The following is a 20,906-nucleotide window of genomic DNA, read 5'->3' as shown; positions in this document are numbered from 1 at the left end:
CCAAGTAAAGGCAGGCTGTTCGCTCTACTCGCGAGCTGAGGTTCCCTGCTACAGGCAAATCGCTTTCCTTTAAGAGCAGAACTGAAACCCTTTTGCAGCTGAAAGTGTAAAAAAAAAAAAAAAAAAAAAAAGGAAGAAAAATTAGCACGCCTGGAAAGGCTCGGCAGCACGCAGAGCCAGCGGTGCCGAGGCCCAGACAGGGAGCGCGGGCAGCGCCGGGCAGGCAGAGCGCGGCCGGCGGCGCTCGCTCCCGCGCCGCCGCGCCGCCCCGCCGCCCCCGCGGGGTCGCTCGGTTCCCACCTGCCGCCGCCAGGGGGTCGATCGCCGCGCCGCGCCGCGCGGGTCGCCGGCGGCAGCGGTGTGCGGAGCGGGGCTGCCGCCGCAGTCCCCAGTGCCTCTGTGGCAGCGCGGCGGAGATTCTCGCTCCTGCTCCTCAGGGCTTGCTGCTGCGAGAGTGAGAAGCAGATCCGGAGGTGTGCGTGCGTGCGTGCGCCGGGAGATGAGGAGCTCATTTGGCTGAGGTATCTGGCCCCTGGGAAGCTCTGAGAGAAGAGGCGGAGAGAGGCGGTTGGGAAAGAGGCAGGAGCAGAACTGAAGTACAGCACAGCTGTTTCCTAATACTCTGGTTCTTTGGGTGCCTCAGTGAATTGTGAACATGGATTCTGTCACGGAAATAATCTTGAAGCTGCTCTTTCTCTTGTCTGTTCATCACCAGCGTCTGGCAGTGGCAGGTAATAAATGTAAGTATTGCATATGATTTAAAACTCAATCCAGAGTGTGTTGAAAACTTCTGGGATATTTTCTTTGCATTTAGAAAAAAAATAATTTTTGAGACAAACGTTTATGCCTCGAAATCATGACAGCAAACTGCAAGCCTGAAAATGTTCTAAAACTCTTCTATAGATTTTTGTCACGAGTCTATGTACCGAATGTTGTTTATAAAGCTTACTGTATAAGAGTATCTGAAAGCAGCATTTTGCTAAGGGATGCATGTTTAGCCGTATTTTCATCTTTGTTTTCTCTTCTGAAGTGCAATATTTTCCAAGGAATTGTGTCTTACATGGAAATTACTGGCAGACTTCTTTTGTGCAATGTTTCTATTGTGTAGTGGGTTTTAGCATTTGAAAATTTTGAAAGCTGCTATCTGCATATCCTGGATTAAGCTGGCGCTCAGTTTTAATGGCAATCACAATGCTGTTCAAAAGCAGTAGAATGTAACAAGGAAAAATGTGGATAGCAAGCCTTTAAGGTTTCTGCATTGATTGCTTAGAGAGTATTGTTCATGCATGACTACAGAAGAGAATGCTAACAGTTACAATAGAAAGTTGTGGTTTTGTGTTTTTTTTTTTTTTTTTTTTTTTTTTTTTTAGCCAGTAGAGTGGTATCACAAATTAAAGACTATGATTACAGTTTTAAGGACAATCTGTTCCCTAGGAGGCAAATCATAGACAGATAGATACACACACATATATATATGTATCTGAAAACCTCTGTTTCCAGTGTTGAATTGGGTTAATTATCTTTAAATTAAAAAAGAAAAAACATACTAAGAAATTAATTCTCAGGGCTTTTACAATTCAGTAATTGAACTGAATTATTCTTGTTCCATTTGATCCAGCTTCAACAAGCTGAAGGATTTCATTTTGTGTTCTGTGGCAGTGCAGTAGCCTAAATACCAGATTCTCATAACCTGAACAGAACATATTTTCTCCCCTTCCTGTTCAGGCACTGGTTGTGCACCACAGGAATGGGAAGGGCTGAAGTAATGCTTCTATGGGAAGAAAGTGCATGCCAAAGCAATGAGGAATGTTCAGGAATAACCTTACAGCCCAGTGGCAGAGGACAGCTCCCTGGAAACATTTGAGCAATGGCAGAGAAGTTTGAAGTACTCAGTGGGTCTATAGCCTAGGGTTTTGCATATGGATGGTTTGTAAACTAAATATGCTCCCATGAGCCAGACATTCACATTGCAGCACCGAAATGATCTTGTGCTGTCATTCAGTAATGATATCTCATTTGATACTCAAGTGCATAGTGTAGCCCTAAACATGAATACTAAGTTCCTCTTGTTAAACACCCTGCTGCAATCCAGTCACAGCTTTAATTCTCTTCATCATTCTGCATTGTACCGTTTGTGAATACATCAGTTTTCACAAGACCATGATAATTGAATTGCACATTAATAGCATTTGGCACTATGCACGAAACTAAATCAGTTGCTTACAAGGAGGCATATTAAAACCATTGCAAAAAGGACTTGCATCACACGGCAAAACAGTAAAGCGCTAGAGGTCACTCTTACAATTTAGGAAGCAAGGTTTGAGGAAGAGGCTCAAACTTCTTTCCGATACAGAATTATGAAGGATAAAACAAATCAAGTATAAAATACATTTACTACTGACTTTCTCAGATGCGTCTCAAAAACAGGGCAAAATCCTGTGTCAAATGATTGAACTGAATGAACAGATTTTTTCACGTATATGCTACTGTTTATAAATGCAAAATATTTTTATTTAGGAATAAATTCGAACTACTATGGCAAAACACTTATCTGAATTGAAAATACAAGAACTCTACCCATGCTACAGACAAGATGTTATTATGGGAAGAATAAATTAAATTATTTAAATTAAACAATGAACAATAACCTATGGAGAGACCTTGGCCAGACTAATATTAACTTTAAATATCTAATCTGGGAAAAAAAGTCTCTCTATATATTGTTTTGGAAGTGAAATTTTCTGTAGGAGAGGTAGGTTGTTTTAGAAGTGACAGTTTATATTTGAAGTACCGTGGTATGAATTTTGTTAGTGTGTTACAGTTCAAAAAATTACCGTAGAAGAAAAGAGTTTTCCTAATTACTGATTAGATCCATTCAGGATACATTATTTACCTACTTGAACTTACTTTACTCCTTTCTTCTTGTCATGTTAAACAGGAATTGAAATCTTTTTCAGTAGGTGCTTCTACTACTATTCACATAAATATACTTAAACACATTTACAAAACCAGGTAAAGTTTGATTTTTTTGAATGAATTTTGATGACTAGATTTTCCAGTAGGCTGCCAGTCATCAAAGACAATATGATGGGATTTTAATTTTTCCTCTATATTAATATATTTTTCTTGTTTTAATTTTATGGTTCTTTCTATAGTAAGATCCTGAATACTTAAGTTTTACTTTGCCTTTAAGGCCAGCGGCCAGTAAGAAAAGACAAAATTAAAGACCTTTAAATGTCATCTTGAAGTGTCATTGGTAATATTACTAAGTCAGTTGCCCAAAGAAACTTTCATAGATCGAAGATTGATGTGTTCAGAATTATTTCTGTCTTAAAGAAATTACAATATTCCTGTTTTGAATAAAATGATTTTGAAGTTCTTAGGTTGTCAGGAGCTAACAGACTTTATAATCTAAAATATGAAATTTTATTTCTAGGGTCTTATTTTGTGGTTTGTTTGTTTCCCCGGAAAATTAGCACTGATACTTCCCTCCAAAAGAACTAATAATTGGTGCTGAAATTTTGAATATTTTAAAACTTCTGTAGTAGTACTGCTTAGAGCTTTCCTATACTTTCTTCCCCCCAAAGAATTGCACTTCCAGTGTAGTTGAAAGAAATTTGAAGTGCACAGCCTTAGCAAGTAATTATGTAAGGTCAAGTGTGAGTTTTAAGTGAAAGATTAAAGCAAGTATTGCTGGAAGTTTTTTCCACTGGCGCAATGAGACACTTTTATTATATTGGTAACTGTCTCTACTGTTGTAAATCAACAAGTTACTAAATCATCACTTAAGAACCTGCTAGAAATTGGTACTCCAGTAGGTACAGGGTTTTCTTTTAAAACTCTCTAAAACGGAAGTGTTACAGAAAACATAATTAAACCCTCTATACACATCAAGTCAGCTGTGACTAAAAATTATTAAGGGAAATTGTTACAATGAACAGAAATAAATAGGAATTGGGGAGTTTCTATGCAAGTTCTCACTTCTGCATATCTACGCCTCTGTGTTAAAACTCCCCAGTTTTACAGAAGGTTTTATGGATTTGGATTTTCACATGTGAACTATGATGATCACAATTTCTATAAATACCTAAATGTTTATTATTATTATTACTACTGCTGCTACTACTACTATTCTAATTGCTATTGATTTTATTGTATATTACAGGAATTTCTTGTTAATGCTAGATTAGAGGACCTCTCTAAAGCTGACAGAGAATGACTGTTAATGAAACTGAAGTTTTCAAATAGAGGATTGAATGAACACATTCCTTAATTATACCATCAGATGCAAGTCATCATACAAGTGTTATCCCCTGGGAAGGGATTACTTGCTACAAGGAAAACATTGTATATTAATTTTGAAATTAATATCATTCTGATATTAATCATTGGTTCCAAGCAGTTCCATAGACTAACTGACAATTTTATGGAATTGCATTGAAAATATATTAAAGGCCTGTTTATCAAAACAAATTTCATTTAAAATGTAATTCATTTACTGTTAGTTTGTGGTTGATGTGAACTGGAGGGGAGGAGAACGTAGTCACTTCCTTAATTTTCTTTTAGCCTCTTTAATATTTATTTTCTGTTTATTATCATCTACCTCTGCTGTGAGAGAGCAGTGAAGACCTCATCAGAGATCAAGCCATCTCTGGGCCATTATTTATATGAATAAAACATTACAGACATCTCTGGTATATTTGGCATGTTGTTTGTACAGTAGCATCAAAAACTTGTATCAACATCAAACCTAAACTAATACCAGAAGAAAAAAAATTTTTTTTCTTTTTTTTTTTCCTTTTTTTTCCCCCAGACTTTAAAGGCTTAGAATTCACAGAAAAACCTTGGATTGATTACACTGAGTATAATCAACAATTCACATCTCAGTACTCCAGGCTTTAAAATTCGTATTAATACACTTGCCCCTGAGCCCAGTCAGCAGGATGGATGGAGCAAACTTAGTTGTGATTGGAGGACTCATGATTGGAGGAAAGTGAGCAACAAGTAATGACAATCTCAAAGTATGATAGAATCAACCACATGAAGAAAATGCAGTAGGTTATATGTTAATTATTTATTACAGTTGCTGTGTAAGTTAAGACATTCTGTATTTTGATTAAGTGCCAGTCAGAAGTTCCAGAGGAAGCGCTAACTTCTTCATGTCTTCATAAATATTCATGCATGGCCATTCTGCTTTTGTTCTTTCCTACATAAGAGTATGTAAGCCTACATCTATATTCATCCACAAGAAAGACAACTTTTGACTAAGATGACTTGCCAAAGTCTCACAAAATAATGTGTGTTTCTATCATTGTATATGAGGTACAAAGCTCAAGTTCATTATTCCTTTCAGACATTTCTCTGTTGCATTAGAAAAAAATCCACAAAAAAATCGTTTGTGGTATATTTAGAGGTCTGTGGTATTTTTACCAAAGACATCAACCAAGCCAAACATTGCTACTCAGTGCTTACCTCATCAGCAGGTAAAGATGAGGAAGGGTAAAGAAAACTTGTGCATGGAGAAAAGCTAACCTTGATGATCCTCATAGGTCTTTTCCAACTCAGAATGTTCTGAAATTCTGTAATTCTATGCATCGAAAAAGCAAAAGTTACATACACAAGCAAAGTAAACCAAGGCAGGGAGGTGTTCAGCCATCTCCAGGAGAGCAGGGCCCCATCACAGATAATGGTTACTTGGGAAGACAAATGACATCACTCCCAATGTTCCCTCCCTGCCCCTTCCTCCCCCTTCCCCCAGTTTCGTATGCTGACCATGATGCCATACAGTCTGGGGTATCACTTTAGTCAGTTTGGGTCACCTATTCTGGCTGTATCTCCTCCCAGCCTTCCATGCATTCTCAACTTCCTCGCCGTTGAGACAGTACAAAAAGTAGAGAAGATTTTGATTCTGTGTGAGCCCTGCTCAGCAATAACAAAAAAATCTCTGTATTATCAACTCTGTGTTCAGCACAAACCCAAAACACAGCCCCATACTTGGTACTGTGAAGGAAATTAACTCTACCCCAGCCAAAACCAGCGCAGTATCTCATATGATATACTTGCCAGTTCTCTGTCTATTGATTCATCTTCCGAAAAAACTTCAACAATTCTCACCGTCTAACAAGTTTAGCTGAGAAAAAATAGGCCAACTATTCCCCGCAATCCATTCTCAACTCTGCTACCTCCCCACTCCAAACAAGCAAATCAAAGAACAATTGAATAGTCAAGAAGCACTGAATCTTTCAAATATTTATTTTCTTTCCCCTGCAAATAAACCTGTGCATGGTGCTGCTTGTAGATCTGAGAATTTAGTGTGCTGTATCACACAGGATTGTGGGAAAATTAGAACTGCTTCTCAGTACTTTAAATGTTTAATGTTAGCTGCTCTCAACTAACAAGGTGATAACAGAGGTGGGAGCTGTTAGGGCCATCACTAATTCAAAGGTGATTCAAAGCTTTCCTTCCTAGAACACTTCAGGCAATTTTTAAAAAATGGTGAAGAAATAACAGGTACTAAAATTAATCATGTCTCTGTCTGTCACTGACTCCAGAAGTACACATTATCTTCAAGATGTTTCTGAAGTGTAAAGTTAAAATTTGCTTTTCCCTCTGAGTTTCCAGTTGTTATATGAAGAGGGATGGAAAAGCAAAAACAAGAGTGAAAACATTGATTATGATGAGTTTCTGTACAATTGCTTGTATTTTGCACTGTTAAGTGGTTTTGGTATATTTATCTGCTAGTTCTTAAATATAAAGTTTTTTTGTAACTTGTAATTTTGGCAGTCAGGGCCTATGTGTGACTTCTAGATTAAAAACTGAAGAAGAGATGTCTTTCTCAGTATATTGATATGTATATTAGATAAATACCATTATAACAAAGGCTGTCTTTCTGAATTTGAGAAATAACATAAAACATGTAGGAGAAACAGCATGCTGTCAAGATGAAAATGTTTTGCTCTATTTGTTTGTAAAAAATTATGCATCTTTACTGATAGGATTTAACCAGCTGTGGTTTACTTAAATTTCACTGCAGCAGTGTTTTATATCTATGTATTTTATCATTCTTACATATATGTTATGTGTTTGTGTTTCCTATATGTGCAATTATACCATTACAGGCTAATGTTGTACTCCATAGAATATCTGTGAAACACGGTGTCCAATTATTCTGCTTTTCAGAAAAAGTTTTAAGTGTTTACTAAAAATTGGGATGCTATTTTTAGTAACTAAAACATTGTGTGGACCTGAGGTAAAATCTATACTGTCTGTAATCTACTTAATTAGCATTTTTAGTGCAATAATTGAGAAGTGATTGAAATCCTGGAAACTTCAATTTAAGCAGATTAAAATTAGGAACAACAGAATTATTATTTAAATATCATACTCACTTAATAAACTAATGAAGAAAACTGCCCCTAGGGCTTGAAGTCTCAAAGGATAGGAAAAAAAAATGTTTAGAAAATCTATCCAGCTGGGTGGCGGGTCTAATAAATTTTCATTAAGTAGATCTTGTTATTTAGTTGTGCTCAAGAATAAGTTATTGCTTGTTCCTCGCTGTTCAAATGCCTGTATATTTCTATAATATTATTTTAGCAATTAAAATATTTGTATATGGGGTCTTGAAGGAAAAGTAGTTTAGAAAGAGCATGTTGAAATATTTGAATTTATTTTTATGCTTTATCATTCTTTTATCAGCCAATTGCTGAAGATCTTGCACTTTTTCAGGTGTTTCTCTGTCCTCTTCTAAATCTAAGTAGAGTGTTTTGTTTTCCAAAACCTTAGCTGTTTCTAGAAATTAGATTTTATATATTTTTTTTTAGATTATGTTTATATTTGTTATTTAAAAATCTATCTGTGTTTGCTTGACCTATTCAGAGTTATTATGAAATAATACCTTTATAGAAAATCTTAAAACAAAACTCTCAATAAATATGTGGTTAAGTAGGGTACAAAAAAATATTATTACTCAGATGCCATATAGCCTAGTAAACCTCACCTGGAGAGAAAACAGAATACGTTGTTATTAAAGAAGGCCTGGAGCAGAGGTTTTGAACAAGACAGCAAGGGTAAAACCTTTTGAGGGGAACATGCACTATAAAAATGATCCTCTAGACAAACTGAGTTGTGTACAGGGAGCCTGAAACATTGGCTTAGTTCACCTGCAGCAGTCTACTGTATCCCACGTTATATTAAACTGGAGGTGCTCAATATTGATATTATCTGAAATTTTTGAGGTGAGGGGTAGAGTTAGTTCCTTCAGGATTACTAATTATGGTAGAGGTCAAATCATGTTTACTGCTATGCAGTACTAATAAAAAAATACCAATTTGAAGCTCAAAGACTTTTGGAATTAGAAATAAAATTATAGGTAAGCAGGAGAAGGGAGAATTTAATTGTTTCATTTATTTTCAAATATGACTTACTTTTGAGATACATGATACTTGTGTCTTCTGCAGAGACAGGAAAATTGCAATTTATCTTTCTGAAATTAAAAATCTGAAACTTAGATATCTGCATCTGATCAAGCTAAGTCCCTTTCTAGTCGTATGAAAGGAAAAAAAAAGAATATCTTACCTGAAGAGGTCATGACAAAAATGGAAGGAAGAAATCACATGCAGAGACAGTTTGCAGTATGAAAGTACGATTTTGCTCACTACTGATCATGACTTAGTCTAAGTAACTAGGTCATTTGTATGCTTTGTAGACATCTACACTAGATGAAATGGATTCCAGTTCTGTCAAAATATCCTACCATAAATAAGTGTTAGAAAAAAGTATACCAATCTGTACTAATTATCTTGTACAGCAATCACCTGTATAAATTATTCTACCTGGCAACTCATTCATATGTGCTGTTAAGACTTCCTTAGTCTCCCTTTTCTGTGTTTGGTAACAAAGGTTCTCCCTAATTTCCCACGGGTTAAGGCTGCTGTTATTGCTAGTACTAGACGAAATATAGGGACTAAGTGAGGAGCTGGAAATGTCCTGCCAGTGAGACTGTCTTTCATTCCTGAAAGTGTGAAATAGATATTTTGACCATACACAGTGTTCTGGTAAAGTGCAATCTCATTAAATTAAATAAGCTGAAACTGACTCCTATATCCACCTGAGACAGTCTGATCTTTCCACCCCTTTGATAAACCATGATTAAAGCTCCATTTTAACCCCAGTCTTGTCAAAACCTGTAGAGGTTATTTTTTTTTCTTGTAAAGAAAGCATAGAGTGAAAGAGAATCTATTATGGAAAAACCCAAACAAATAAACACCAGAACCCTTGCAGCATTTCTTTTCATAAAACAATGATTAAACAAATAAAAATATCCTGGTACTTTTATGGTTACTTTAGAGCCTTTCCACCATCCAGACTGACCATTATTTAGATTAGGAAGGCTAATTTAGGCTTCAAGTCAGTAAACTGTGGCTCTCACTGTAATTTCCAATCAATGACTGGAAGCCTATCTGCTATGCAGTAGTCTAATTTGCAATAGTTTTGTAATCATTGTGAGATTTATTTACCCTTCTTTTTTTTAGATGAATAAGCAGGCTTCAGTAACTGGGTCGGGGGTTTTTTTTGTTTGGTTTGGTTTGTTTTTTTTTTCCTTGGCGGGGGGGGGCGGTGTTTCAATTAAAAATATCATTGAATCTTGTTGTCCTTATTCTTTATAACTTAAGTTCCTAGGGAAATCAATGGGAGCTTTGCCTAAATAAATAATTAATAAAAGCTTTAGAAAGAACGATCTGAATATTCATTCAACAATGATATGCTGCATAATTGGAATATAACTGATCTCTTTATTTCTTTTCTAAGTACCAGTCCTTTCGCTATGCCTCGTTTGGAGGACGCAGATACACAACTGTATAACAAACAAGAATTACTCATTTGTCCCACTTGACAAAAACTAAATATGAGAAAAAAAGAGAAATTTAGAATTTTAGCTAGTTCCTGTGGTTGGGGAATTTCTATGCCTGTAGCGAATAACTACTGCTCTTTTTCGGAGCCAATGGTAACTTTTTTAAAAAAAAATCAAGATGATTGATTTTAATTTTCAAGGTTGAAATAGCCCTTAAAACGAAATTCTTTCAGGACTGTCTGGATGCAGTGGAGCACACTGACGATTGCTGAGCTCTGCCCTGCAATTGATAAGGTATGTTGCAGTAAACTCTTAGTTTTGTCAGCCTGAGTGTCCAAGTTTTAGGGCTGTTTTTTCAGTTGCACCACGTCAGCAGGCTCTGGAGCTCTACCACACCCATGAGAGATTACATTTCTCTCCTCAAGCAATGTCTGTTTCAGGGACTACTTTTCCAAAGAATAGACATGTCCTCCAGTAGTTAAGACTGAGAATGAACCAAACTCTTGGAGAGAGGAGGGATTATCATAAAATTTATTTGCAAATACTAACCCATAATTTTACTCCTAACGTACTTGCTCCTACATAAAACATATTTGTAAACATTTATGTACATCACTGAATATGTTTCTCTCCCTGCAAAATAGGACAAACAGAACCATGGTGGTTTGTAATCTCATTTTCTGGTGTACTTCTGGAAGATCTAGAGAGTAATGGTTAGCCTGGCACAAGAGAAGACTATGACTGGGTTTTTCTCAGAGCAGAGTTTTGTAGAAACATTATTTGGATGTCAAGTAAAATAAAATACAAAAGGAATTCAGTGACAGATCAATCACCTATCAGACCTTTGTTAGGTTTTGATAGACCCGCTGTTACTGTAAGAGACTATCAATGTGCTTTTATATCTGGGTAAAATTTGCAGTGCATATACCAATAATTAAGTGTAAAATTCTCACCTAGACACAGGTGACAGGTTAAATGTAGCTATGGTATTGTACTGAAGAATCCTTTCAGTTATGATAGGAAATGTGTAAGGCTTTTTTTTGAAAAATCACTTTAACATCTACTCCTTGTATATTGTTAATGTGTTTGGAGGATGATGACTTCTTTTTTTTTTTTTTTTAATTTTTCTTTCGCAAGGGCTCAAAACTTCCCATCTCTACTCAACATGTTTTGACTTTTGTGAACATTGCCTCATAGATCATACTTACGCTGTATAGCTGTGCTTTAATGTGTTCTGGCTCATTCCCCATGGACAGGAAAATAAAGAATTCAAGAGGTAGAGACTGGGGCAAAGGAAGTTTGGTGTGCAAGTGACATTGGGCTGTCTGCAATGAAGTAGTTTTATTTTCTAACCCTTTGCAGATTGTCTTAATCTCTTTGCCAGTTTGATCTCTGTAGCCCAGAAGTGGTAGATATCCAGTCAGACTGCTGCAAATTTAGAGTGATAGGTGAGTGATGGATTTGCAGTTATGTTGAACTTTATCTTTGTTATACTTAAGAAACTGCAGTAGAAAACAAGCTTTTTTCCACCATCTTCTGTCATGTTGGGACAGGGTGGTAGGGTGGATAGAGGTAGGATATCTCCCATTACAGATAAGTCTTTTCTTCTTGTATCTCTGCAGTGACTACGTAGAAATTTGACAATATTGTTCTTCTTGGGAAGGATGGTAGTATATTCTTTATGAATATTATATGCAAGTACAGATTAAGAAATCCTAACAGAGAATTCTCTGATCTAACTCTCATATCTAGTAAAGTGTGCATGTCTGATGGAGGTACCGAAGAGAGTAGTCTCTGTTTTGATGTTTCTCATATATTTTTGTAATGTGTCAGTGGAACTGTTTCCAAGATAATGCCGCAGGTGTTGAAAACCTATGTTGAGTAGAATCGAATTATGTCAGGTTTCAGTCCATGGTTGTGCATGCTTGAATATTAGAGATTTAAAGATACTATTAAGAAATCTACCAGTGCTATGAACATAATGTTCATATTTACATGTTAGCATTTATATGTACCCTTATCTGGTTAAATGTTTTAATGCTGTCTCCATAGTCTTTTTTTTTTTTTTAATGAGAGATTGCTCTTTCACACCTGAATTTTTATTCATATGTTGTAATTTATAGAAATATAATTAATGAACGGCATAGTGAGCTGTGGTAGTTCTTTAGAGAGATCCAGACAACCACCAATGGCAAAAGGCAAGAGCCTGCTCTTTGTCCGGGGGGGGAGTTATTGCTTTATTTGGTCCAGACCTCCTTTAGCTCCTTCCTCGTCCCCATTCTGATGCCAAAGAGACCTCCCCACCCTTTCCCAGTTCTTTTACCCAGGGGGAAAGGACCTAGAGGCAGGGACAAGCCACTACCCAATCAGGGACAAAGTGGGAGTGGAACAGATTTGGGTTACATTTCAATGTGGGAGGATGGGCTCTGCTGAGCAGAGACAAACCACGTGATACAGTTTGAACAGGGGATACAATAGAAAAACATTACAGAGCACAATATAAAATGAAACACAATACAAACCAAATTAACACACTGTAACATCTCCCTCTTTCTTATTAAATTGAGAAGGACGGCTCAGTCTGTGGGAGATGTTCAGAGTTTGGACCTTGAGTACCTTGAAAATTGAAGAAGAAAAAAAATGAAATCTAGTGCAGATAAACTGTTGAGAAAAAGACTGTTAAGGGAAAATGATAATTAGAAGGAGAGGGTTCGGCTCTTTCTCCTCCTCCAGGTAGCACTGGCCACTTGTGGGCCCTCTGCAGGGGGTTTTGCACTTTTTGGGATGAAAGGTTTCACCCACTTGGCAGGCACCCACTTGAGACCGGAGGGAGTGGACACGCAGGTGTACCCATGACCCCGGGTGATCAGATCATGGGGACCCTCTGTTTCCTGGGTTGCTGGATCCTTTACCATTACCGGTGGCTTTTGCTGAAAGCAGAACTGGTTAAAGCATGATTTCTTAATTCAACATTTGCATTTTCCAGTTTTTTCTCCCCCCTCCTTGGGCTTACCCCTTTTATGTCAGCATGCTGGGCAAACTGGTGCTCATCCTTTAGTTTTTTTAAAAATTCCTTTTGGGCCCCCGAGACCCTCCACCCCCATCGTCCCGAAAGTGCAGTAATTGTCTCTTTAAAAGGCATTGAGATGCCCAAAGTCCAGCCTGATCACACAGGAGACACGTTCTTCTCTTGGGCAGTGGTCGTGGCACAGTCACAGGAGACATTGTGTGTGCAGCAGCGGCTCTTTGAGGTGGCTTGAATGCATCTCCAGAACTGTGGCTTTGGTGAGCTGTCATGAAGGGAACCTTCCTGGCACACACCTGGAGCATGTCATCTAAGGCTGGAGCTGGTTCCACAGGCAGGCTGAGGATAGCTGCCCTGCACTGTTTGTTTGCATTGGTCAGCACCATCTCCTCCAGGACCTGTTCCTGGGCTCCTTCCTCCTTAACCTGTAAGTCAAGCACTGATTAATCACTCCACAAATGCTACAAAAGGTTCTGATGGAAGCAAAGGAATTTCCTGAGCCTGCTTGAGGGCTGAGACCCATATCACCACATAGCTGTTCTAATCAAATTGGGAAGTTATTATTATTAACAGCCGTTTCAGGATTTTGCCAAAGCTCCAGAAGTAAATCTCTTTGGAGGTCAAAGGGAACGATAGGATTCCCTGCTAAATTTGCTTTTAAAAGGTTGCAGAAGTATTCACTTTCATATCCAAAATCGATCTGAGCTTTGCATATATCCTGAATCGCTTGTTGGGGGAAGGGGTCCCAGTTACTGTGGACAACAACCCCCCCCTTTTTGACCGTCGATATGTGACAGGGGTGGCAGAAAAGCCGGGATTGGTTCCTGTTCCGGGTTCCCGGCTCCCTCCCACTCCCTTCTGCCGCATGGAAACTCTGATTGTGGGTGGGGAAACCATGGGAACCAGGGGCAGGGAGGGGCTGGAGGCTTGACTCTCATGGGGCGGAGTCAGAGGGCAGAGGTTTGTGGGTAGGGGGTGGAGTTAGAGGAGAGGGCAGTGCCAAGGGGACAGGAGGGGTCTGGAGAGAGGAAAGGATTGTGAAAGGGATTGTGGGAAGGAGGGACAGAGAAAGAAAAATGCTCCTTGTGGGATCTGCCATTTTGGGAAAGAAAGGAGTCTCCACCCTCTTATGATCCCCCCACAGAAGTAAGATCAGCTTGGGGATCACTAAGATGGGGATTTTGAGCACCTGAACTGTCTGAAAAAGTTCAAACTGGGGAAGAAGGGAGGTTTGGGGAAAGTATAGGGGTTTCTTGAGGAATCTGGCCAGAATTCCTTGAGCAGGGGAACTCAGAAATTTGGGGAAAGCCAGGGGAGCTGCAGGTTCCCTGCCCTGTCTGGTGGGCTGCTTTCCTCAAAATATCCGAGCTTGGGGAAGGGATTTTGGGGTCGTGAGAGGGAGAAACTGAAGAAACTGGGGAAAATTCACAAAGAACTGGCTTTTTTTTTTTCTTTTCATTTTGCTTTTGCTATACTAACCGTATTTTCAAGCTCCAAAAAGCGTAATTTGCAGTTTCGTTACCCTTAGGGGAGCCTGATTCCACCAATTTCTTTGCAACAGCCTCTCAAAATTCCGGGAAGCTTATTTGCTGTAATGATACATGTGGAAACTGAGAAAACAACAACCAAATTAATTTTTTCAGCTGTTTCTTTGAACAATGGGTCCCCCCATCATCCAAGGCACTTAAAATTTGGTAATAGACTCTTTTTTGAGACACAGATAGCCTAGCACCCATTTTTGGCTCAGATTTTAAGTTTCTGTGTCCCCTTTAAGTGTGACTGGAAAACTGAATTGAAAAAAACCTCTCTGGAGAAAAAACAAAAAACAAACAACGGAGGGGAAACTGTTACCTTTTCCACCCCCTGGGCTGCACAGCCAAAACTGATTTTGCTATTAAAGCACCCTAAAGTTTTGCTCTGAAAGTGAAAACCTTCCCCCAAAGGAAAAAACCTTTTCCCTGAGGAACACCTCTGAAAGATTTTTCCTAAGATCCTGAACTGGTAATACTCACCAAAAATCCAGCATGCAGACAAATCTTTCCTTTCTTTCCCAATCACTCCTTTTGCCTGAGACTGATCCTTTTGGTGCAGAAAGGGCTTCCAGTCTCGGTTCCCAGGGTTGGCTGTCCTCGCGCACGTGGTCACCTTCTCTGGGAGCAGCCTGCCATTCAGGGGGCTTCTTCGCAGCACTCCGATGGGTTTTTTGAGTCCAGAGGAAAACCACAGCCTCGCTTTGTTGAGTCCAGTGTTTCAGAGACTCCACAGTGAACACCAAGCCTGACGAGTCTGTTACTCTGCTTGGATGGGCCATGTTTCAGGACTCACATGCCTGTGTGAGGTTCCTTGGCCATGTGCTCCACGTGTGGTTTTTCCAACCTTCTGTGAGCCCCTTGTGGCTTTGAGCCGCACACTTGGGTGCCAGCTGTTGCAACTCTCTCTCTCCTTTGGAGCCTGTGCTCCGTTTAGCTTGAGAGAGAAACCACTTCAGAAGGAATCTTCAATCCCAGGGCCTTAAAGCTACCTAGAGGCAAACTTTCTCGTTTAGAGAGAGCAGGCATCTGTCAATGGCAAAAGGAAAGAGTCTGCTCTTTGTCCCGAGGGGATGAGGGCTTTATTTTGTGGTCCTGCTCCTGCAGAGTCCGGAGCCCAGTACAGTCTCAGTCCCTGTCCCCATCGCGGTGCAAAAGAAAGCTCCCCCCCTCCTCCCAGGGCTTTTACCCAGGGGGCAGGGCCCAGAGGCAGGGACAAGCCAATACCCAATCCGGGACAAGGTGGGAGTGGAACAGAATTGGGTTACATTCCAGTGTGGGAGGATGGGCATGGCCGAGCAGGGACAAACCACGTGATACAGTTTCCAGAGAACAGAAGAAACATTACAAAACACAATATAAAAATGAAATACAATATAAACCAAATTAATGCACTACAACAAATTAGGCACTATCTTGAAGAGAAAATGGATAGATAATATTTAATAATTAGAGAAGGAGCATTCTGTGCTATGACAAGATGAGGGTTTTTTTAAGTCATAGGTAAATTCATTAAGCAATAATGAAATGCAGAGTTTTTCTAGGCACTCTGCTATGTTCTTAGATCACTCAGCCTTTTTTCCTCTAAAGTTGAACCAAATTTCTTGAAGCAGACAAACAAGATTAGATAGGCAGCTCCTCATAGAGTTTTTGTCTCCACAGTGGTTTTTACAGCTGTGTGTAGAAATGTCCAGCAAGGGATTTCCTGTCCATGAAAATACTGTCTTCATTGAAGAAAGTGAAGAAGGACTTAAGAAACTATGGCCAAGAGAAAAAATGAATTAATTCTGTCACAGAATATGTACTCTTCAGAAAAAAAGAACCAATAGTTCTTTTATCTGCTGTGTTTTTGAATTTCAGTATTTGCCAAGAGATAAAGATACAATCTTCAGCCTAAAAGATCCTTTTATTTATAGTTTGAGTAAGCACAACAGTAGATACCTCATACAAATTTGTCACTAGAAAAAATTAACATAATGATAAGAAGTGTGTTAATTAAGCTAACAAAGCAGGCTGGTCTACCATGAAGGCAATTTTTTTTCAAAATAATCTTTTTTTCTTGAAAAAAGAGTTATTGGACTGCAAGATTTATTTTGCAAATAAATTGAAAATTAAGTTATACCTCTAAGGCCTTATTAATTCTTTAAAACCAATTTTTACAACATGTTATTTTTGCAATGTTATTTTAACACTATATTTCAGTTCTACTGAAATATGAGGGAGTGCAAGATCTTTTTCCTCTCTTTTTTCCATTTCTTCTTGAAAGATCTTATCATTATTTTGCAATATTCTACTCCAGGAATAGGTTGAAAGGGAGTATCCTTGTTCATTAGCTGTGTTTTTCTTTATTTCACATAGGCAGCTTGAATAGCTTTACTTATATTATACTCACATAAATATGATAGTGTTAGCTATCAAAATAAAACAGGAACTCTTAAGGCTGACTGTCCAAACGTTCCTCATTGGTCCTCAATTATAGTGCCATTTGCAAAATTTAAATAAACAGTAGGTATAAAATGTTGGTTTTCACTAAAAGGTAAATTTCCAGTTTTCATATAGTGTGTCATTACTTCAATAGAACACTATCATTCATCTGAGAACATGGAATCAGTAACACTGTATTTTGTTTTCTATCCCACTATTGTATTCTTCCTTGTGAATGTGCAGGGAAAAATGTGAAAATGACCTTTGAAAAAGGAACTTTTAACCTTTCTGTAAGTCTCTTAATCCAGAGGGAACAAAATCTTGATTTCTTTTTGTCTTGGTTTGAAAAACAGGTGTCTACTGAGGAAGACAGGAGCCTTCCTTGGAATGGAAAATGTGGACCCCTTCTCCTAAAATTATTATAATTTTTGAAATTAAGGGTCTGTCAGACAAAAATATGAAAATACGACTAACAGTTCTTTACTAGTGTGTATAATAAAACTAACAACAACTACAGCATCAACAACAAACGGAACCACAAACCCCTTCTCGGCCACAGGCACTTTCCTCTTCGGTGCAGTTCCGCTCACAGCCGGCAGGGGCGCTGGTGGCTCCCGGTGGGCAGGGCAGGTGCGATGATTCCCCCGCGGCTGCAGGGGGCGCTGTGGCGCAAGCTCAGGGAACACGCGGTAATGGCGGCTCTGCCCAGACGACTAGGAATGGAAAAGAGGCTTTGCTTCCCAAAGCCCTGGGGCAGTCGATCTCAGTGCCCCAGCAGGACTGTCGCAGCAAGCTGGGACAGCAGGATGACTTGGCAGGCAGGGGGTGCGGGGCTACAGTGCAGGGAAAACTCGGAGCAGTGGTGAAGAAGAGGGGGAGGGACAGCGGCGTCCCAGCTCTGAGACAGGCAGGGAGAGGTGAGCTCAGGATCCTGGACACCTGAGCAAATGGTGAAAAGTCCCTTTTTTAGTGAGGTAGGTGATAATAAGGTCCCAGTTCAGTGGCTGCTCTCACGAGCAGAGGCTCAACCCATGGCAGAAAAACCAGCTGCGAGCTGGGCTCTGGCTGCAGCAGCGAATTCCCTTCCCCAAGCAGCAGCTCCAACCATCCTCCTCCAAAGCTGAGAAAGAGAAAAAGAGAAAGAGAGAAGGAGAAAGAGAGAAAGTGAGAGGGCGAGAGAGAGAAAGAGAAAGAGAAAAAGAGGGAGAGAGAGAGAGAGAGAGATAGAGGGACAACAGCCGCACCAGCCCTGTTTTTTACCAGCCCAATCTCACGATATCTCTGCCCCTCGAAGAGAAACTCACAGATAAGAGAAGTGCAACCAGATGCCCTCCTCCCCGGAGCTTAGCCACTTGTTTTGTTTTTCTTAGGTAACCCTGTTGTTAGTGTTTCCTAGCAACTTACGGGGAAAAATCCCTAAGTAAAAAGGAACAAAGGAAAGAAATCTAACCCCCAACAATTTTATGCTCTATTTTTCTTTCTTGTCTGTCCAGATGATTGAGGGTTGTGCATGAGATGTTATCCACTAGGACTGGCCTATGGTAAATTGTTTATATCCATAACTTTGGGGCTGGGGCATGGATTTGTAATTATGTTGAGACATGAATGTGATAAATTTTAAGCATACACCTGCTTTTTTACAGTTGTTCACACTGTAAGTAATTTTATGTCATCTTATGACTGACTAGTACACTTCGGTCATGTTTGTCTAATCAGCTTCAGACTTGGGCTGAAACTCTTGTTATTTTCTGTCAGGTACATGACCTTGTATTTTCTGATGCCAGACTTCATTCCCTGTTACACTGCCATCATGTAGCTCTTTCTTTCGCTATCTTGATTTTGCTCTGTGTGGGTGACACCTAATTGTGCAGCAAGATGAATTCATAAATATATCTATAGTTTTTGTTGCATGGTCCTAATGAAATTAAGGAATTTCTCTATTCTGTGATCATTAAGTCATGGGTGGTTTGATTCTTCCCTTCTCAGTATCTAATATTAACATTTTCCTGGTTTTATGCTGTATGTAGTTCCTTTTCTCATGTACTCATGAATGACTAGCAAGTTCCTATATAACAATAGATAAAATCAGCCACTGCTTTTCTGTCTAAAAATTGCCTGTCACAGAAAAACAGATTACTTTGACATGATCTACATGAGATGAACTTTGTTCCATTTGATCTAGTTTTTGATTTACCTTCATTTTTTCAAATATTCTTTCCTTTCAGAATTTTCCTAAATTCTCCTGTGTTATTGAAGTCAGATTTACAGATTTTTACTACCAGTTCTGTACCTGTTCTACCTTTCTGATCATCTCCTTTCTGTATTTTTACTACACAGAGTTTTGTCCACTCAATTCTAATTCACCCTGTTAGATTAGTTTATGGTGCTTTTATTTGTGTCTGTAGTAACATGTGTCAGGTTTTCAGAATTCAGAGACAGAGACTTCTGAGCAGAGCTGGGGTGCTATAATACACTGCTGTTGACTTTTTTTTGTTATTTTTCATTTGTTCACATTCTGCATTGTATTTCAGTATCTCTGCTTATCAGTAACATTTCTGAAATGGTTTGAGAGAAGTTTTTATATAACTTAGTAGCTAACATTATATTTGTTGAGGGAGCAAGGAAATTTCACATTTAAGCCTGGATGTTTTTGAGCTTCAAGAGGAAATGAGAAGTGTGTAGTGGAAAGTAGAATGTCTCATCAATAAACATAGGCACTCTATGCTTGTTGGACATAATGATATGCAGAAGCATGGATATTAAAACATACACATGTACTCAGAGTTAATTCTTAAATTTCATCATAAGATGGTAACAGCCGAAAAATGTGTAAGTAATATGAGTCTTGAAATTTTTTCTGGGATTATTGCTTCTAAAAGTACTTTGCCTGTACTTTATATTTGCTTTTTATTACATTATGAGGGAGCAATATAATTTAATTTCGTACTGTTGGCTTTTCTTTTGCTTTTCTTCAGCTGGTTATATCAAGTTATGTATTTGAGCTGTTACAAGTGAATAAATTGTTTCCATTTAATAAAAATACCTAGTAAAATTTAGACCCTCACCAAACAAAAGCAGATCTAATAGCAGTAAATACTGTTTAATCACCTAAATGTGTTGTGCCCAGTAGAAATGTTTAATTATGTAATATGTTGTTTAAATACTTTTTTTTCCTTAATGCTTAAAAATATATCTCCCTTTCAAGTTACTGCATAGAAATTTTTAGAGCCCTTTGATTTTGTGGTAAGAGTTATTAATTTATGTCACTCAGCTGATCAAGTCTTTTCAGAATCTTCCCTATATCTCAAAAAGTGTGAAATTTGATTCTAAATATCTACATTTGTAGATCTTGAAATAACATTAATTAATAACTTTAAATAGTTAAAATAGCAGTATATAGACTTTTTTCTAGATGAAGCAGGGAAAAATACTCTGTCATTTGTCTGGAGTTAGAAAATGTTTGACTTCTCTCAGTTTGTATAAACTTTAAAAGAAAATTATTAAATTGTGCTGCATTATAACAGTAATGGCCTATCATTTTGAATAGATACAAGCAGTTAAATGTAATGACAGTTTTATGAAAATTACTTTGGCTCATTCCAAATTTTAGTGTACTTTTACCATGTAACAACTTTTAGCTGTTACATTAGACAATAATATGAGTATTATAATAGTACCTCATTGACTTAAGATGGAAAAGAACTGTGAAGGGCTTATATTAAAATGTGTCTATATATGACACTTAGTCCCTTAAGATAACTTACGTAAGATACACTTTCTTTGCTATTTATCATATATTGTTTTGATAATATCATCTGCCTGACTTATGATTTTGTTTGCTTGGTTTTAATTTATCTAAAAAAAAAAAAAGATTCCTATTCCATAGTAACATAGTGCCTGCTCAAAAAAATACAGGAAAGAAGAAAGTAAACTTGATGACATTGCATCCTGAGGATCTTTGCAACTTGATGATCAACTCGAGCTTTTATAATTGTAAATATTTATGACTTTTATGTGGAGAAAATATTTTAACTTCAACCTTAAAATGCTAAAACACCTAAAAATAATTTTGACCTGC

At 38.3% G+C, this 20,906-nt stretch overlaps 1 protein-coding gene across 2 annotated transcripts in view; it reads left to right on the top strand.

The window, feature by feature from the left end:
• Positions 1-368: 368 nt before the first annotated feature.
• Positions 369-20,906, top strand: part of CNTNAP4 (contactin associated protein family member 4) — a 217,261-nt gene continuing 196,723 nt past the window's right edge. Inside the window, exon 1 of one of the 2 annotated variants that reach the window (XM_040090884.2) lies at positions 369-740. In XM_040090884.2, coding sequence (XP_039946818.1) covers positions 656-740 — 85 coding nt within the window. In that variant the 5' untranslated portion in view covers positions 369-655. The remainder of the gene's footprint in view (positions 741-20,906) is intronic. The other variant, XM_040090885.2, reaches the window with a different exon arrangement.

The sequence above is a fragment of the Hirundo rustica genome, chromosome Z (genome assembly GCF_015227805.2).
Source record: "Hirundo rustica isolate bHirRus1 chromosome Z, bHirRus1.pri.v3, whole genome shotgun sequence".
In the NCBI taxonomy this organism is placed as follows: domain Eukaryota; kingdom Metazoa; phylum Chordata; class Aves; order Passeriformes; family Hirundinidae; genus Hirundo; species Hirundo rustica.
The sequence above is the reverse complement of the archived record's forward strand: the minus strand, read 5'-3'. Positions and strand labels throughout refer to the sequence as shown.